The sequence below is a fragment of the Limulus polyphemus genome, unplaced genomic scaffold (genome assembly GCF_000517525.1).
Source record: "Limulus polyphemus unplaced genomic scaffold, Limulus_polyphemus-2.1.2 Scaffold4405, whole genome shotgun sequence".
In the NCBI taxonomy this organism is placed as follows: domain Eukaryota; kingdom Metazoa; phylum Arthropoda; class Merostomata; order Xiphosura; family Limulidae; genus Limulus; species Limulus polyphemus.
In genome coordinates, this window is record NW_013670015.1 from 17,057 (window position 1) to 37,093 (window position 20,037).

Consider the following 20,037-nt stretch of genomic DNA (forward strand, 5'->3'; position numbering starts at 1 on the left):
CTTAACTCATCTGTGAAGAATACAGGCTCTTAAACACACAGTGGTACACACAGAAAGCCTTAATTCATCTGTGAAGAATACAGGCTCTTAAACACACAGTGGTACACACACAAAGCCTTGACTCACCTGTGAAGAATACAGGCTCTTAAACACACAGTGGTACACATACAAAGCCTTGACTCACCTGTGAAGAATACAGAATCTTAAACACACAGTGGTACACATACGAAGCCTTGACTCATCTGTGAAGAATACAGAATCTTAAACACACAGTGGTACACACATGAAGCCTTAATTCATCTGTGAAGTGTACAGGCACCTTAAAACACAGTGGTATACACATGAAGCCTTAATTCATCTGTGAAGTGTACAGGCACCTTAAAGTACAATGGTACACACATAAAGCCTTAACTCATCTGTGAAGTGTACAGGCACCATAAAACACAGTGGTACACACATGAAGCCTTAACCCATCTGTGAAGTGTACAAGCACATTAAAGTACAATGGTACACACATAAAGCCTTAACCCATCTGTGAAGTGTACAGGCACCTTAAAGTACAATGGTACACATATAAAGCCTTAACTCATCTATGAAGTGTACAGGCACCATAAAACACAGTGGTACACACATAAAGCCTTAACCCATCTGTGAAGTGTACAGGCACCTTAAAGTACAATGGTACACACATAAAGCCTTAACTCATCTGTGAAGTGTACAGGCACCATAAAACACAGTGGTACACACAAAAAGCCATAACCCATCTGTGAAGTGTACAGGCACCTTAAAGCACAATGGTACACACACAAAGCTTTAACTCATCTGTAAAGCATGCAAGTACCTTAAGCTACAATAGTACAGACATGAAATCTTGACCCATCTGCGAATAGTACAGGCAAAACGGTACACACATCAAGCTCATATGTAAAGCATGCAAGCACTTTAAGCCACAACAGTACACACATGAAGCCTTGATTCATCTGTGAATATTACAAGCACCTAGATGCAGAATGGTACATATATATGAAGCTTTGACTTCCTTGGGAAATTAAAAGCACAATGATACAAACACTGAAGCTTTAACCCTCTTTGCCCAGGCATCATTTACTGCACATGAAACAAGGTTTTAGTGTCTTACCTTCAAAATTTTATTGAACTACTTTTTGTTTATGTTAAACCAATTAGTATAGCATAAAACTGTAGCTAATAGTCCATATTTAATAGTATATAAGTTTTAAGTTCTTAATTCTACAAGGAAATATTGAAAAAATCCAGAATTTACACTCATGCAACCCACGTGAAACATTTTCTCTTAGCATGTCATCATCCCTATTTTATCCACCACCCTTCAAAAAAGTATGAAATTAAACGTAAATTACTCTGTATAAAATCATCATTGCTCAGACAAACAATAATTTTTATAGCCTTCAATTTTGTTTGGTTACAGAGCCATCAAACAGCAAATCAGACCCCTTTTTCCACACCCACCTGTCACATCCTCTCTTTCAGGATTTCTTAATAGATCTCGCTTACGTTTAATTCAACATTATCTATAACCAATAGAAAGCCAAGGTTTTGATCTATCAAATGACATATTATATTATGTTTTTTTCTGAATGGAGAATTGTCAGATTCACTGTTATTACAAGCTTCATTCCAATGGGGAAGATAACAACTAGCTTGGATGAATTTGTAACAGATCTTGTCGCATAGTTAGAAGGCCAGAAAAATTTTAATAGTTAGAGGAAACTTTTTGCATTTTATTATTGTATGTTCTTGGGTGAATTATTTAATTAAATAAAAATTATTTAGTGCATTACTACCATTAGTATAAAAAAAGTAGGGTTAAGTGTTATCAACAGTCGACAGCAATAAAGAAGAAGATTGGGTTAGTATTTTATTTCTTGTTTTTTCATGTTTATTCTTTATTTATTATTATAAAAGTAACTAAAATATAAAAATAGGGATCTCTTTAGGTTAGTTGAGGTTAGATTAGATAAAATAAATAATAATAATATAAAAATGTTTCATAAGGGATGCATGCAAGCAGCTCATGGGTAATGTAATTTACAACATATAATGGTGCAAATAGTAGTTAGACATGGTTCAAGATCCAATCAAAAGGCAATAAAACAATATAATTAAATCAAAAATAGATGTATACTGTTATGAGTTTAAAGCTACTTAGAATAAACAAATGTAATTTCATGTTACAATTTGAAGTCATTCTAGAAAGTAAAAAGGGTAATTTAGATTTATTTCAATTTTTTTTTGGTGTTACAAGGTTGATCAATTTGACAGTAGGGTAGAGAAAATAACAGATAAAATATACAGTTTTACTGAAACAAACATTTGAAATGTATTTAGGAGGTTTTAGAGATTACACAAAGGAAATTTGAGATTTTTGAGATGAAAAAAGGTATTTTTAATTTAACATGAAAATCACTATGCACATGGACTAGTCAAAATAAATACTCAATACATTCACGGACAAATCATTTTTACATTATTAAAAATACCTCACTAAAAAATATGCCTTTTTGTATGTGAAATACTTATAACGTTTACTGAACGTCTGCCAAATTGTGAGAAGATATGCATACTATATTAAGTTAGTAGTATCAAAACTATAGAGTACAAAGAAGTCATGTGGTCAGTCAAACCCGACCAAGCCCATGCTGAGAGAGAGTTAACTCATCTGTGGATAATACAAGTGCCTAAAAGCTATACTGTCAATTATGTTGACTTAAAAAAAATTTAGATAAGTTGTGCACTAAATTACAAGGCTGTAACAGATCTTCTTGGTCATAAGCTGGGCATATTCTTTACTGTTTGATGACTGATAATGACTACAGTTGCTGTCCCTAAGTTTATAGGTAAAGGACTGGTTATACTTAATAGCTAAATGATAAGTAAATTTATGTGGTGTTATTTGACCCTTCATGTCTGAATCAAGCCATATAGCATGTTCATAACTTTCTCATTACGAACCTGGACACAAAAATCTTTCATCTATTTGTTTTGTTCTGGACAACAGAACCTACAGAATTTATTTTCTATAAACCAGCACACCATTAGCACATATAATTATGAACCTGGACACACAAAGCAGCTATCACCTGTTTGTTTTGTTCTGGATTACAACATCTCAAGTACTGTACTTCTATGAACCAACCCACCACCAGCATTAATCATTACAAACCTGGGCATACAAAGCAACATCTGTTTGTATAATTCTGGACTAAAACAACTCAAAAAACTTAACTTCTACAAACCAGTCCACAACCAGCATGTATCATTGTGAATATGGACATACAAAGTACCTATCATCTATTTGTTTTATTCTGGACTACAGCATCTGATGGACTTTACTTCTAAGAACCAGCCCACCACCAGCAAGTATCATTACACACATGGACACATAAATCTATCATCTGTTCATTGTATTCTGGACTACAATATCAGAAAGACTTTGCTTTTATAAACCAGCACACCACCACCAAGTATCATCACATACATGGACACACAAATCTATCACCTGTTCGTTTTATTCAGCACTACAACATCCAACAGACTTTACTTCTATAAACCAGCCCACCACTAGCAGGTATCATTATGAACTTGGACATACAAATCTATCATTTGTTTGTTTTATTCTGGACTACACTTCAATAAACCAGCCCACCACCAGCAAGTATCATTAGGAACCTGGAAACACAAAGCAGCTACCATCTGTTTGTTTTATTCTGGACTACAGCATCTGACAGACTTTACTTCTATAAACCAGCCCACCACCAGCAAGTATCATTAGGAACCTGGAAACACAAAGCAGCTACCATCTGTTTGTTTTATTCTGGACTACAGCATCTGACAGACTTTACTTCTATAAACCAGCCAGCCACCAGCAAGTATCTCTATGAACATGGACACACAATGCAGCTATCAAATTATTTTGTTTTTTTCATCTGAAAGATTTTATTTATATAAATCACACCACCACCAGCAGGCATCATCACAAAATTATTCAAAACTGTAAATTCAATTATCACCAAAATAGCAAATCATCAAATTTGAATATTAAACAGGTGTACTTCCTTTCTAAAAGCAGGTAGATTGTGCAGAAACAACTAAACAGCCATGCATTCTCAAAACAGGACCCATGAGACATGCACACAACTAAACAGCCATGCATTCTCAAAACAGGACCCATGAGACATGCACACAACTAAACAGCCATGCATTCTCAAAACAGGACCCATGAGACATGCACACAACTAAACAGCCATGCATTCTCATAACAGGACCCATGAGACATGCACACAACTAAACAGCCATGCATTCTCAAAACAGGACCCATGAGACATGCACACAACTAAACAGCCATGCATTCTCATAACAGGACCCATGAGACATGCACACAACTAACAGCCATGCATTCTCATAACAGGACCCATGAGACATGCACACAACTAAACAGCCATGCATTCTCAAAACAGGACCCATGAGACATGCACACAACTAAACAGCCATGCATTCTCATAACAGGACCCATGAGACATGCATACAACTATCAGTTTTTGATAACAGGACCCATGAAACATGCACACAACTATCAGTTTTTGATAACATGACCCATGAAACATACAACTATCAGTTTTTGGATCTGTGTTCAGGTTTACCTTAACAGATCAAATGCCTCTTTAATTTGTTGGTGCATGTCTGTGTGTGTCTATCTATGTAGTGTACGTGTATATATACATACATTCTGTTGTGCACAAAGGTTTAACAAGTAGAGTACGACACTTTGCCAACTATTCAGAAAGTATGGAAGCCAGATATAACCTGAAATGTCTGCCTTGGTTTTCTGCAAGATAGAGGATGTTACCATCAGCTGTCCAACCTGTTTGATACATTATTAATCTTTTCTCCTTATACAGTTCAGCCTTCTCCCGGACAAAAGATTAAACAAAAAGGCTCCATGGAAACTATGAACAATCCGCAGTTTCAAGTAATATAAGACTTTCATTAGATCAAGATAAGTAAATAATCTTATCGAAATGTACCTAAAAGTTCATGAAAGAAAAGCCTATAAACATACACATAAAACTAACATATTCATTGTAGTTTCTGAAAGTGAGTACACTACACACATACTATAATATTTTTCTGGACTTAGAAAGAGTAAAACTTACCTCACAGAGGACAGGGCATTGGTCAAAAAATGTTGCTCTAATAACGAGTCAGAATAAGTTTGGTCCACATCTTCTACCACTGCTTTTGCTATGTCCCACAAAGTGGTCCTCACAGAGTCAACATCCTCCCTAAAGTCACCACTACCTGGACCAATATCTTTGACAAGCTGGTATGAATAAATTGCACATGTCTCAATATAAGTACATAGATGAGATCAGGACAAGTTCTATACAATGTAAATGTCAAAGCTCAGATTAATAGTTTCCCACATATCAATCACAATAGACAAAGCAACTCAAAATGTAACCAGTCACATCATCATCCTGTGGTAATTACAAAATATACACATTAAACAGTTTCACTTTTATATCTGTAACACTCCTCAGATTCACATTAAATACTGTTTTATAGAAAACAAAAAATATGGCATGTAGACTACATAAGCCTATATGTACTTAAACTATAAAATTCATTCTAAAGTCTTTTGTTCACTAGATACACAGTTTTTATATTGAACCATAATCTAAGTTGTCAACATAGCTTTAACTGGTTTATAATTCCTCTTCTGAAGAATATGTACATTGAGGCAATTCTTGCCCCTTTTCCATAGCAACTGTAGCCAGTCAGAGCTTTCTGTATACATATTCTACACATTTAGAATAATGTAAGTATATCGCTAGTTTATACCATTACATTCATTTGCCAGTGTCCTTTTGTAATGCATTCTAAAATAAAACACTTTCTAATTAAACAATGCAGAATAATTTTCTTTTCAGGCACTTTCTGACCAGTTTGAAAACAAACCTTAACACCTAGAATCTTTACAAGGGTTTAAAATTATATTCCAAGTCAGTCTTACCAAACATCTCAATTTCCTATCTGTAAGTCTAATAGAATTGATTTCACACGTTATTTTCATTTTTGATAGTTTCGACAACTTTGATTCACAAAAACAATTAGAAAATTAGACTTCTTACAATTAATTTTTCTTGTGGATATTATGTTAACATTTTTCTTACCTGAAAATGTGTTTCTGTTAGACACCGCAGCACAAATAACAGTTTGGTTCTTCATGCATATGCCTAAAATACTTTCATGCCACTAGCCTTGAGCTAACTCCCACCTAAAAATCACTACTTTAATGTGAACTATGCCATGGGATAATTACAAAAGTTTATGTAATATTGTGAATAGTAACTCACCATGGATTCCATAGATTTGTTAAGAGATGCTATGATTTTTTCTTTTTCCATCAAAAGTGATTTTTGTCTTTCATTTTGTTCAGACAATTCTTGTATCCTTAAAAAAACAACACTAAGATGTTACTGAAATAATGTTTCTGACCTCAAAATAAGATTTTTTTAAAAGCTTTTTAGTGCAAAACAAAGTACACTCTTTGAAATTAACCTTCTAATCACACAAGTAGTTAAAAATATGGTTTTATGTATCTATATTCCATGGATATTATAGTCATCACAAAGAAATGTTCTCAATCCTTTAATGACTCTGATGGACATAACAGGCATATACTGACTAAACTGCAAATTTTACACTTTTATAATTTCAAATGCCCTCTACGTTATAATCTTTGTTTAATATAGATTAATGACCTTTATCTTGTATCTTACACCACATTTTATATTCTGAATGTAGTGAGTACCAATAAATGTAAAAATTCAAAAGTATTTTATACAAAAAACAGAATAGTACTGTTACGTACTTGACATTTAAAGTCTCTATACACTTCTCTGTTCTGAAAGTTCGTTGTTTTGTTCTGTGTTGAATGCTTGTTGTACCATAACAGTATCATTTACAAAAAATATTACTATAACTAAGCAATTATTACTAATAACCATGATGTGAATGAATGATGTTGTGTTTTATCAAAGGTTCTAACTATGTTGTGGTGCACCTAGTTGTACAAGCACAAGAAAACAAGGCAGAGAAATTACCTTTGAATCCACTACCAAGAGGAAAAATATGATGCATGCACTGTGGAAAAACTCCAAATAATGACCAAAAGATAGTACACATTTATATACCACTAATTTGATGAATGGTTTTCAAAGTATAAACTGACTCTACATCTCCAGAATACATATAAACTGTTTTTCACACAAACAAGGAACAGAAAAAAAAACTGTGATAAATATCCTACAGACATCTATCAGTCAGATAAGGAAAAGAACAAACGTTCTTCTATATATATATTGAAGTTTTCCTGTAAAATTAACAGAAAATATAACAAGTAAGTCTTAACTTCGCTCAAGTTAACATGAAACTCCCACCTAGCTAAAAAACTTATTTTGGTTTTAAATGCAAAACAAATGCAATTTTTTGTAAAAACTAACTCACATTGACTCTAACTTTCTTTTCAGTTACTGGTAGAAATACATGTTTTTATAATTTAATTAGCCAGAATCCATATAATAAAGCACTTCTACTGACACCTCATTCCAAGGAAACTACAAAGCCCACAGAACTGAGACTTATCTTAATAGATTCAACTATTACTGTAGGCTATAAAAAATAAATAAAATTAGTAAAAAACAATCCAATACTTTTGGAGATTAGGGTAATGAAATGTTTCAATGAAGAGAAAGCTATAAGTAGTATGTGTACAAACCCTTATTCCAAGGAAACTATGAAGCCCACAGAACTGAGACTTATCTTAATAGATTCAACTATTCCTGTAGGCTATAAAAAATAAATAAAATTAGTAAAAAACAATCCAATACTTTTGGAGATTAGGGTAATGAAATGTTTCAATGAAGAGAAAGCTATAAGTAGTATGTGTACAAACCCTTATTCCAAGGAAACTATGAAGCCCACAGAACTGAGACTTATCTTAATAGATTCAACTATTACTGTAGGCTATAAAAAATAAATAAAATTTGGAAAAAAACAATCCAATACTTCTGGAGATTAGGGTAATGAAATGTTTCAATGAAGACAAAGCTATAAGTAGGATATGTACAAACCCTTATTCCAAGGAAACTATGAAGCCCACAGAACTGAGACTTATCTTAATAGATTCAACTATTACTGTAGGCTATAAAAAATAAATAAAATTAGTAAAAAACAATCCAATACTTTTGGAGATTAGGGTAATGAAATGTTTCAATGAAGACAAAGCTATAAGTAGGATGTGTACAAACCCTTATTCCAAGGAAACTATGAAGCCCACATATCTGAGACTGGTCTTAACACTTTTGTTACAGGCATTGTTTTTCTTGTACATCAAAAGGTTTTAGTGAGTTACATTCAATATTTAATGAAACTAGTTTCTTAACATGGTAAACAAACAAGTTTGGCATAAAACCATAGCCAATAATATTATTTATAACTAATAGAAGACCAAGGTTTTAATCTATCCAATGATTTATTATATTACATTGTTTTCAGTACAAAGAATTGTCAATTTCAATTCGAGTTCAAACTTTATTCTCACAGAAAACACATTGATGAGCTTAGATGAATTTTTAATGGCTAATGTCACATACTTAGAAAGCCAGACAAATTGTGATAGATATGCCTTTTCCAGAATATCGTTCTGTGTTTTTTAATGCATCATTTAATTAAATAGAAAATTATTTAGTGCATTCATTACTACCATAAGTATTGTTATGTATCTGCTTGTTTGTTAATTTCCGGTATAAATTCTTTCCGAGGAACTTCAGCGATACACAAGTCCCTTCTTGATTAAAACTAGTTTATACTTTCTCGATACAACTTTGTAATACACAGAATTTCCACAGTCACTTTAAACTTAACCACCTCTATAACACACATTAGAAATCACAGTGATTCACAAACTTTACTTACGGTGCCTACTGTTCGCTTGGCTCATTTATCTATCACTTCAATAACTATCTATATCTCTTCAATCAATCATCCCGTAGGCTTTATCTGCCAGACTTATATACTAAAAAGGGGGTGTGTGTCCCGAACGCACTAGGAAATTCATGATCATTCGAGAAACTCATCACGTGTTACCAGCGTCACGTGACTTCCACTGTTGTAACAGTATAAAAAAGTAAGATTAAGTGTCATGGACAGCATAAAAAAAAGAAGACCCGGGTAATTACTTTATTTCTTGTTTTTCATGAGTATTCTTTATTCATTATTATCAAAATAACTAAAACATAAAAATTAGAAACTTTTATGGTTAAATTAGATAAAGCAAAGATTAATCATAATAATAAAAAATTTCATGAGGTACACTCACAAGCAGCCCATCTGTTATGTAATTTGATAGGATAACGCAAGTTCTGTGTTCATCAAATGATTTACAAATTTTATGATGGGAATATCAGTTAGACACATTTCAGAGGGCAATAAAACTATAAAATTTAAGCATGAACATACGTATATTATTATGAGTTTAAAATTATTTAGGTTAAACAAATGTAGTTTCATGTTAAAATTTGAAATCATTCTAAAAACAAGGTAACTTATATCTATTTAGACTTTTTTTTTGGTGGTTACGAGGTTGGTCAAATTGATCAATCTCGTATAGAATTAGCATAGAGAAAATAACAGATAAAAGATAAAGTTTTAACTAAAAAAAAGTTTGAAATGTATTTAGGAGGTTTTAGGGATTTCGTAAACGAAATTTGAGAGTTTTCATATGAAGAAAGGTATTTTTAATCTTAATATGAAAATCACTTTGCACAAAGAGCAGTCAACACTTTGACTCCATATATTCATAGACAAATTTTAGTGAAAATATTTCATAAAAAAATCAGATTTTTTGTCTATAAATTATTCTTAATGATTATGGAAAGCTTGCAAATGTCCATCAAGATACATAAAACATATTCTAATATGTTACAGCTCAGAAACTATAAAGGTCAATATGGGGTAACAAACTCTGACAATTCAACTGAGCTCTTAAAGCAGGAATTAATAGATTCAGCAATTTTTGTAAACTAGATGAAAAATCCAATATACTCCTGGTAATTCAGGTAATGGAATGAGTCAAGGGGATGATGCTGCAAATAGGATACACTCACAGTATTGCACATAGTGAAACATCACAGGTAGTCGTTTGCCTGTTGAAAAGTAGCTCATACCTTATTATTGTTTCTTTTACAGGATCAGCTGGTTTATTTGTAATTAGATTGGACCTGTTATACTTTGTTTTTTTTGTTCCTTCATTTCATTAGGTTAAGAGTGTTCTATATTATTACAATTTATTTCCTTTTACAATTGCTTGTGTTTCATCATTACTAAATAATTTTTTTATTTATTTGTCAATTAATTTCCTCTTTTGATTTCTTTTTGTATCATCAGTTTAAAATTAAACTTTAAATTTCTCCTCTACTCTAACATTTCTGTTTTCTAATATTTTCTTCATCAGTTCAAAAAATTACTAGAAATGGATTCAAAAAGGAGATCCCTTCAAAATGCCCAATGCCATCAACAACCACACACTGACTTTAATATCCTGAGGGCATCATCTCATCAAGGTAACACTGCAAAGTACATAAGAGGAGGGTAAGAAAGTTTGGAAAACCTGATCTATTTATTACATTTACAGTTAGTCCTAATTGAAATAAAATAACCAAACTTCTAGCACATGAACATCACCCAAGTTCCCACCCTGACTTGACTGTACATGTATTTAATTTGAAGTTAAAAGAACTATTAGATGATACAAGAAATCGACATGTTTTGGGCATTCCTCTTGGATGAATATTGTTGGATATACAAGAATGTTCAGTTTAAGAGTTATTATTTAGTTTATTTAGTGATTTAATATTTAATGATTATTTAGTTTTCATAATAAAAGTGTTAAAAGTTAACTATTTTAAAAGCTATAGTTGTGACAAGTTTTGTTACCTACTTCTGTACAAGTTGTATGTTGTGTATGCAGTTTACTTGTTGTACTAGGCTTTTGTAATATTGTTGACATCATCTTACTCGAAGAAGCTTTTATCACTATGTGTAATACTGTTGTTACTAGAGGACTAGATATTTCTAGGTTTTTCTATCACACATTATAAATATTTGCAGCTACAGAAAGTTAGTGAAAGTAAAAGTGAAGTGAGGCTACATGATTGTCAGTTTAGCCATAATGGTCAATTTCTAGAGTGAGTTTCATAGCTTGTATTGTAATACATAGATAGAGGAGAATAATTTGTCTTGTCAAAGGGTGTTCTAAAGTAACTGAATCCACCTGTGTGGACTTTGACAAAAAAGACAATTATTTAAAGCTTCGGGATACAACTGCGACAACCAATAGTGTAATGAATTTTTGTACATGTTTGACTTGTTTTGAATATATGTCGTTTTAAAACAAGTGGATTGTGTGTGCTGTCCATTTATTGTTGAAATTTATCACCAACAAGTCACAGACACCTACTGTAATGAATTCTGGCCCTATAAAACCTGACAGATATACAGAATATAATTCCAGAAGAGACATTTCACTCAAACACAAATTCTGATAATCTTGCACAATGAGGATAAACCACAGGCTTGCATCACAAATTAATCAAATTGTCTGTTTAGAAATTCCTAATTACAATTACAATCTGAAGCTTTATGAAACATCAACAAATGCACATGGTCCTTCCAGAAAAAGAATTCCCTCTATGTTTGCAAGGAAAATGACATGTACAGTTATGGGTACCCAAAGATTTTCAATGAAGAAACATCTAACAGTACAGATGTCGAAACAATAAAAATAGAGTAATAACGGAAGGATGTCTTTGTCAATCAATGGGTAGTGCCTTACAACCCGAATCTCAGTTTCTGATATCAGACACACACATAAATGCTGAAGACCTTCAGTACAAGGTACATCAATATCTTGATGCCTGTTGCATCTGTGCTCACACAGTATAACATGATGGACAAAAGCCATGATATGTACCATCTACCCATTCATTGTACAGGCATAAATTTGATATTATTTCAACCTGGACATGAAGTAGAGGCATTTAATCATTGTAATGCCCAAGAATCGATGCTTACCAGATTCTTCAAACTTAACAAAAGTGACTCTAATACCCATTGCTATCTGTATCACAAAATTCCTGATTTATGTTTGGGAGCAAAAATTAAAGCAGTGGAACCATAAACACGACATAATTCATTGATCATGTGCAAGTGTACTGTTTCGCCAACTGGCAGAGAGAGAGAGAGATTTTTTTTACAACTACATCTTAATATTCAAAGGCTTAAATGTTTGATGACTTACAATATGTTAATGGAGTACTTCACATGTCATATCAAAAAGCTACCACTACAATGCACCCCCTCTCAATTAAAAATGGGTGGACTAAATGTATGGACAAAACTATCCTTACCCGTTTGCCAAGACAACTGAGATTTAATATATGAAGTCATTTGTTCCCTCTCATATTCAGCAAATCCAAAACTAGTTTAAGTATTTCAAGTATCACCTATTTAAGGATTTTCTCCAAAAATATTACAAAACAGAGTCTCCAGATCACTGCCTCCAGGACATTGAACAAACACTTTGTAGTCTCGGGTCCAGTTATTTCAGTCTTGGTCTGCATATATCCTCAACACAAAATTACAACAAGGATATTGAGACTGAAGATGAAGATTGTGGAAACAACATTTCTGACCACCTGAACAGTGATCAAAAGAATGTTGTGAATCACATCTTACGAGTCACTAATAAAGAAGACAGTTAAACATTATTTATTTTTGATGGACCTGAAGAGACAGGAAAAACTTACCTTTATTATTCACTGATTAAGACATTGAAGAGCAAATACCTCCTGGCAATACCTGTGGCTTTTACAGGATTTGCAGCAACACTAATAAAAGGAGGCAGAGCTATCCAATCAAGATTCAAATTACTGCTTCAATTCAATGAAACCTCAACCTTCAACATGAGGACGGATTCTCAGGAAGCAAAAGTCATCAAACAAGTCTCACTTATCATGTGAGATAAAGCTTCAATGAGCTTGTGTAGTGCTTTTAGTGCAATAAATCATCTTCTACAAAAAATAATGCAAAATCATACACCATTTGGTGGGAGATTTTTGACAAATCTTCCTGTAGTTTGCAGGGATGGAAGGTAGTCAGTAATCAATGCCTCAATCAAACAACATAAATTCCAAAGACTTCCACTAACAATTAGCATACAAACTGACCCCACTGAAGAAGATTTCACTTCATGGGTGCTTAGACATGGGAATGGGGAGATATCTCCAGTTCCAATAAAGATACCCGATAAATTCATCACAACAACACAAGTAGAAAACTATGTTTATGAAGCCAATATTGATTCTGGTAATGTTTATTCCAATAATTCACAGACGATACATTCAAAATCAACATTAAAGTCCTGCAAACTTACCTGAGGACACGACTGTTTCCAAAGACATTGACAAGAAAGAGTGGTTCCTCCTCATGAGTTACATTTGAAGATAGAATAAATTATTATTCTATTATGAAACCTTAACCCTTTCGCATTAGGTAGGTCAAAGTGTGCATTTCACAATCTTTCACAGAGTTACATCCAAAATTTAATTCAACTACTTTATTACCAATATATGTGAATAAACTTGGCATCAAAACATAAATAATATTAAAATTTGATTTATTAAGCAAGTTTTAAGTACTTAATTTTTATAAGGCAATATAAAAAAATCCTGAATTTTCCCTAGTAGGAGAATTGTGACATTCTCTCTCTAGGCATCCTCTCTTCTTTAATTTATTTACCACACCTCCAAAAAGTACGAAATTTAACATAAATTACTCAAACAATGTTGAGTTGGCAATAGCTCTCTCTTACATTTAGTACTAAATTATTTATAACAAATAGAAAGCCAAAGTTTTCATCTATCAAATGACATATTATTTTACAGAGAAATGTTAATTTCTCTCTCAGTACAAGCTTCGTTCCCATGGGAAACACGTAGACTACCTTGAATGAATTTGTAACAGCTCTTGTCGCAATGTTTGAAAGCCGGAAAAGTTATTGACAGTTATTGGACACATTCTGCTTTTTGAATGTTATTTTTCTGTGTTCTTTAGAGCATTATTTAATTAAATAAAAAAGTAGTACCATTAGAAAAAAAAACAGGGTTAAGTGTCATTGACAGTCAACAACAACAAAAGAAAAAAGCCCAGGTAAATACTTTATTTCTTGTTCTTCATGTGTATTATTCATTATTAATAAAGTAACCAAAATATAAATTAACATTTTCTTAAATCAAAAATGTATTTCCAATAATTCTTACTTCTTCTCACACTTACAGCTATTATTCAACTGCTCGGGTTTCTTCCTTTGCCCATCTAAGCATTGGTCTGATATTTTCTCACTTGCTCCAGTTTTTTATACCCCATTTAATTGCCCTTGGCGATATTTGTCTTGTAACTCTCTCTACCTATGTCAATGCACCCTTTGTCCTGGTTCTTTATAATAAGCACCTCATTCAGATAATGTTATCAATTTTCAAGACTGACACTGGCTTTTAGTTGGAAGGAAGAGTGGGAAAGTGTCAGCAGAGGTAAGTATGATTGGAAATACATTTTCAATAAAGGAAAATGTTAACTTTTAAAACAACTTCCATCCACTTACACTTATAGTTAAAATCCCACACTGATAAGATGGAGGGCCTGTGAGGGCATTATCCATACAGAAAGTGTCTCCATAGATCTTGGATGTGTCAATAAAAGATTGGCACTCAAGTGGGGGAACCGCACTACATCCAGAACAGGTAAGCTCTTCAGCCGCAGCTTAATTCATATACTGTGGGTGGAATTTTACATGATTTGTCATCACTATTGGCCAGGCCCCAATCAGATAGCCAAGGTTCCACTACTTGGGGTTGGAATTATAGGGCCATGGTCCTTTTATCCCACATTGATGGCTAGAGCAATTGGACCACAACATATATACATACACACTAGCTGGAGTACCTGTCCCCTGAAGTTATGTAAATTCATGATTATTGAAAGATTATCTTAGAAAATGAAAAGTTGCTTCCCTTATATGTAATTGTAAAAAATGCACAAACACCCATACAAACTGCCAAACAAAATGTGACAGTGCAAATATGCAGGTATCTTTGCATGGATTTAAAAAAAACCTTCATGCCAAATTTGGTGAAGATCCATATACAGGGGGGCAATGTAGTGGTAAAAACTCCCATAAAAACTGCAAAATGCAAAATAAAAAACTGAAAATTCGTATGTCCCCCCACATGGACATAATGGGCCTCCACACAAATTTTGGTGAAGAACCATCCATACCCTGTGAAGTAGTTACGTGGACAGATGACAGACAACAGACAGTACTATTATATTTATATAGATATATAACACTTGTAAATGGATCCCAACCTGTAGCCATATAGTGATGTGTTCTGAGCCACTGGAATCACGACGAGAAGGTAAGCAATGCCGAAGTGTTGAAACCTTCTCCTCAACCTGAAGAAGTCTAAAGGCAACACCCCAAACTCAGAATGGCAGAATACTTTTTACCATACTCAACCTGAAGAAACAAAATTCATCTGCCCCGGAATTATGACCACCCATCTTCACTCCTTATCCAAGTGACCAAGGTAAATTCTTCTTGTCTCCAGAATTATGGGAAAGATGTGGAACAAATTGTGTTCAACCAAGAACCCAGGATGGAACCACTCTGCATTCGGAATTATGAGGAAACAATGAACCCACTCCCATGGACAATGTACTAAACCAATATCGATCAAAAAGAAGGGTCATGCACACCTCAGGCAGAGTGTCATATATGAATCTGTATTACAAGTAGGCTCCCACTTAGGCTGGTGCCTCTCCTACTGACATCTGGGAAAAAAACTTCCAGGAACCTTGGTAGGAGGGCCCCCAACTTAGCCCTCTTCTCCAACAGTGGAGGAATTCACTTGAACATTCTGGGGGAAGAACCTCTGTCCACCACTCCCTAGCTGTATATTGGGAAGTTCCCTAAATTTTTAAAAATAAACCAACCCCGATTTATTCAATACAATGATCAGCAGGTATGGGCTGTATCCTCTTATGCTTTACTTATGATAGTCCATGAGTGGTAGTCCAGCATAGTACAGTAATACCACCTGGTAAGCCTCTAACTGGTCTTATAGAACACCTCATTTCTACAGATACTGTTGCAACCTAGATAAAATATATTGAATTAGTGGTTGCTAGTGCAGAATTGGTTTGATAAAAGCCCACCTGCCTGGGCAGCACTCACTACAGAGTGGGATCCAGTGAAAATGAGGTAAAGGACCATGAAAAGTAAAGAAGAGACAAGGGCAGCAATGACAATACTCACCCCTCTGTTAAATCTAGCAGATGTGGTTAAGATAGCTACAGGGGTTAGTCGAAAACCCTCAGATGAAGATACTGCCAGATCATGCAAATAATGTGAGATAAAATTATTGGGGGAAGCCCACATACCAGCCCACACAATGTCCTCCAGTGGGCAATTCAACCAGGTCACTAAGGACAGAAATGTGACGAATCCGATGAGACATGACTTGTATAAATCTCCTCACCTACAAAGAGAGTCCAGAATAAGTGATATGGATCAATTTCGTACTCATCTCATCAATGTAACCAGGGATAAATCCTGGGAAACTGAATGATCCCAATGAATAAAGTAAATGTCTAGCATCTCTAAAGGCATTAGTGCAGGCAACAAAACCTTTCTTTGCTTGCTAGCTCAAATAATGTTTGGTAAATAACATCTTAAAAAATTTGATTTTGAAACATCTTAAGAATTTCATGCACATGGATCATATTTCTAGTTTAAGAATTAATCAAAATCACAATTAAAGTAATTTTGAAAACTTAAAGTTATCACTTTTATTTATTACATAGCACTGAACAGTGGCAGATAGCATATTTTCCAACATTCACCTAAAATCTAGGATTCTATAGTTTTTTCATTTAGCAATCTGGTCTGTAAATGGATTGCTAAGCTGCAGTACAACTTCTCAATGGTTTGAAGTTGGATAGCCCTGATGCAAATTATAAAAATAAATAACATCATCAACACATTATACTCTTAAAACATATCAACTTGTGGGTAGGCCCTCTCAGAGGTTCAGAGTGGCCCTGCCCAATCATTTGAGGCCCCTGGCTATAATAAAAACAAAAATGATGACACATGAAAAAAAATAAGACAATCATTAGCCCAAAAGAAAAGTAAAACATAATTTCAATATTTAATTTGCAGCTCTAAGCTGAGTGTGTGTGTCACATTTTGGTCTGATTGGGAGGCACATAAAAACAAGCTGCAAATCTTAACAAATGCAAGAATTAAGTGTCTAAATTCGAGGCTCCTTTTAAGACTGAGGCCTGGGCCAAATGCCCCCCCCCCCCTCTAATTGGCCCTACTTGTGGGCATTAACTATGATACAGTTATTGAAATATTATTTGAACTGACAACAGTTACTCAATCAATAGAAAATTTTGTAAATACTTCTTGCATGTTTTATAATCCCTGAAGAGACTTAAATCTTTTTGCACAACACAGTCACTGGAACTGATATTCACATTGTTAATAACTCACACAACTATAAAATTTTAACAAGCGAGAATTGTATTTTAGTCAATAAACTAACTAAAATAGTCTGTCTGAGTGCATAATGGGTATGTTGGCATTAAGTAATACTGTAAAATGCAATGCTACTGTATGTGATACCACCACAACATCCCACGTGACGAAGATAAAAAGGGGCACTAACCCAGATATGTGATGTAGTAAACAGAACAGGGAAGCACAAAAAGACTTATCCCTTAAATATCTTTTTTTTTTAAGCGCATTTTTCAAGAAACAAACAGTTTTATGTACAGTACTACCTTTCCTGAAATCCCATCTTCTCAACATCATATTTAAGTTTCTCATTCACCATCTCTTGCACTTTCTTCTGCATCTGCCATGAGGAAGTCTCATTACTTTCCTAAGAGAAAAAAAGTTTAGGTTTTTAATTACCTGCACACAGAAATACATTCATGAACATTTTACAAACAAAAGTCAGGATAACAAAGGATCTATACATTTTGGAGCCTAATTATACAGGAATGGTTGTTGTTTGTAAAATGTTCCTGACCTTTAAAATGTATAGATCCTTTGTTATCATGAATGTATTTCTGTATAATTAGGCCCCATCTTTTGTTTTCTTGCAGCACACAGTTATTCTTCAAAGTAAGCAAAAACATTTTAGAAATATTATTAACTTATTACTCAGAGATCTCATCACAGGAGATAAACAAAACATACTACAACCCAACAATACCAAAAGTTACCCACAACACATTATTATCATCTATAACTTATAATAATGATCCAGTTTCACTTTTTAATGATAAATAGCCTATCAGCCAAACCATGAACATTTCTTCCATATGTTGTGTTAACTACATATTGCAGTCAAGCATGTAAGTTATCAAATGCCTTACTAAGATATCTACTTCCCCTTAGAAAGAGCCAACGTAATGTACATACATGTTTCAGTCAGCCACAGTATGGTATTGCTCATAAAGCTTGAGAAGCAGAGAGAACTTTGTAACATGTTTGCTGGGGTCTTGTGGGGACAGTACTCATGTGTAATGATGTGCCATATTTAGTTTAAACAATCTATTACTTACCATTTGTGGGGTGTATATTTTTATTGTCTAAAAAATTATGGATGAGGAGTAAGTTTATATCTCATAGAACTTCTTGGACACTTACAATTCAATACATTTCAGTTTATTAATAAATTGGACACTTACAATTCAATACATTTCAGTTTATTAATGAATTAACTTAATATTTTATTGTACTTTGTGAATTTGGTTCCAAACAGTCACATTCTGTTTTCATGATATTATTTATAAACATAAATTTAGATGGCTAAAGATTTAAAATATTTTCTTAGTCTCATTAATTTTTTCCTCTTTTACCATGAAAAAAATAAGTATTGGTGATACTTGGATGAATCTATTTTTAAGCAGATAACTTATCTACATAATTAATCTTCTATAAATACAACTGGAAAGAAGAAACATCCTTTTTATATATACAAGATCTTCCATAACTCTTTCTCCTTCACTGGACTATCTTTTTTCATTAACAGTTTCATACTACTATACTTTAAGATTTTAATTAGTAGTCTAGAAATAGATATTTAGAAATGGATTTTTAACATTATACATTTATAGCATCACAAGAAGTTATTAGATAAAATCTCGACTGAAGCAACCAGAAGCTTATACATTCTAAAGATATGGTCTTGGTTTTTCCTTGATATATTTTTACTTTCTTCTAAACAACTTACCCCAGCCACAGATGTAAAGTTAAGGACACTCAAACAGGCAGCTGTCATGTTACGAGACGTCTGACCGAAGTGAGCTCTTAATGCTGAAAGATCCTTTTCTGTGAGGAACTTCATTTGGGAAAAATCTTGCCGAAACTGCAGTAGCTGTCTCCATAGAGCCAATAACTGATGATGCTCTTTGGTAAAGTAGTCATTAAAAGACTACAAGAAAACATAAAAAAACAACTAAATTACTATATAATACACACTACACAGATCTTAAAATGCATTTTACTTGTTTTCTCATCAGCATATTAGCCTCAAAATTTCATATCATTCTTCAGATGCAATATAAATATAAGGTATGCAATTATTCAGAAACTGAATAAGTAGAGTTGTTTAAACGTTTGTTTAACAACAAGTAAAAGCTCGGAATGGTCTATCCTTTCATTGAGGTGTGCGTCTGTGAGCCAGACTAGTTTCGGAGAATTCCACTCCTCAACAGTGACCTTGGATTGAAATATCAGACCAAACCAAGCCTTTATACTAGGGGTCACTGCTGAGGAGTGGAATTCTCCAAAACTAGTCTGGC

At 33.6% G+C, this 20,037-nt stretch overlaps 1 protein-coding gene across 1 annotated transcript in view; it reads right to left on the bottom strand.

Annotated features, from left to right (window-relative positions):
- LOC106471093 (rootletin-like) overlaps positions 1–20,037 on the bottom strand; it is a gene marked incomplete at its 3' end in the record, with an annotated part of 80,392 nt that overhangs the window by 12,562 nt on the left and 47,793 nt on the right. Inside the window, exons 5-8 of the mRNA XM_013931680.1 lie at positions 19,467–19,667; positions 18,007–18,107; positions 6,396–6,492; positions 5,193–5,359 (exon numbers count right to left, since the gene is read on the bottom strand). Of these exons, the coding sequence (XP_013787134.1) occupies positions 5,193–5,359; positions 6,396–6,492; positions 18,007–18,107; positions 19,467–19,667 (566 nt within the window). The remainder of the gene's footprint in view (positions 1–5,192; positions 5,360–6,395; positions 6,493–18,006; positions 18,108–19,466; positions 19,668–20,037) is intronic.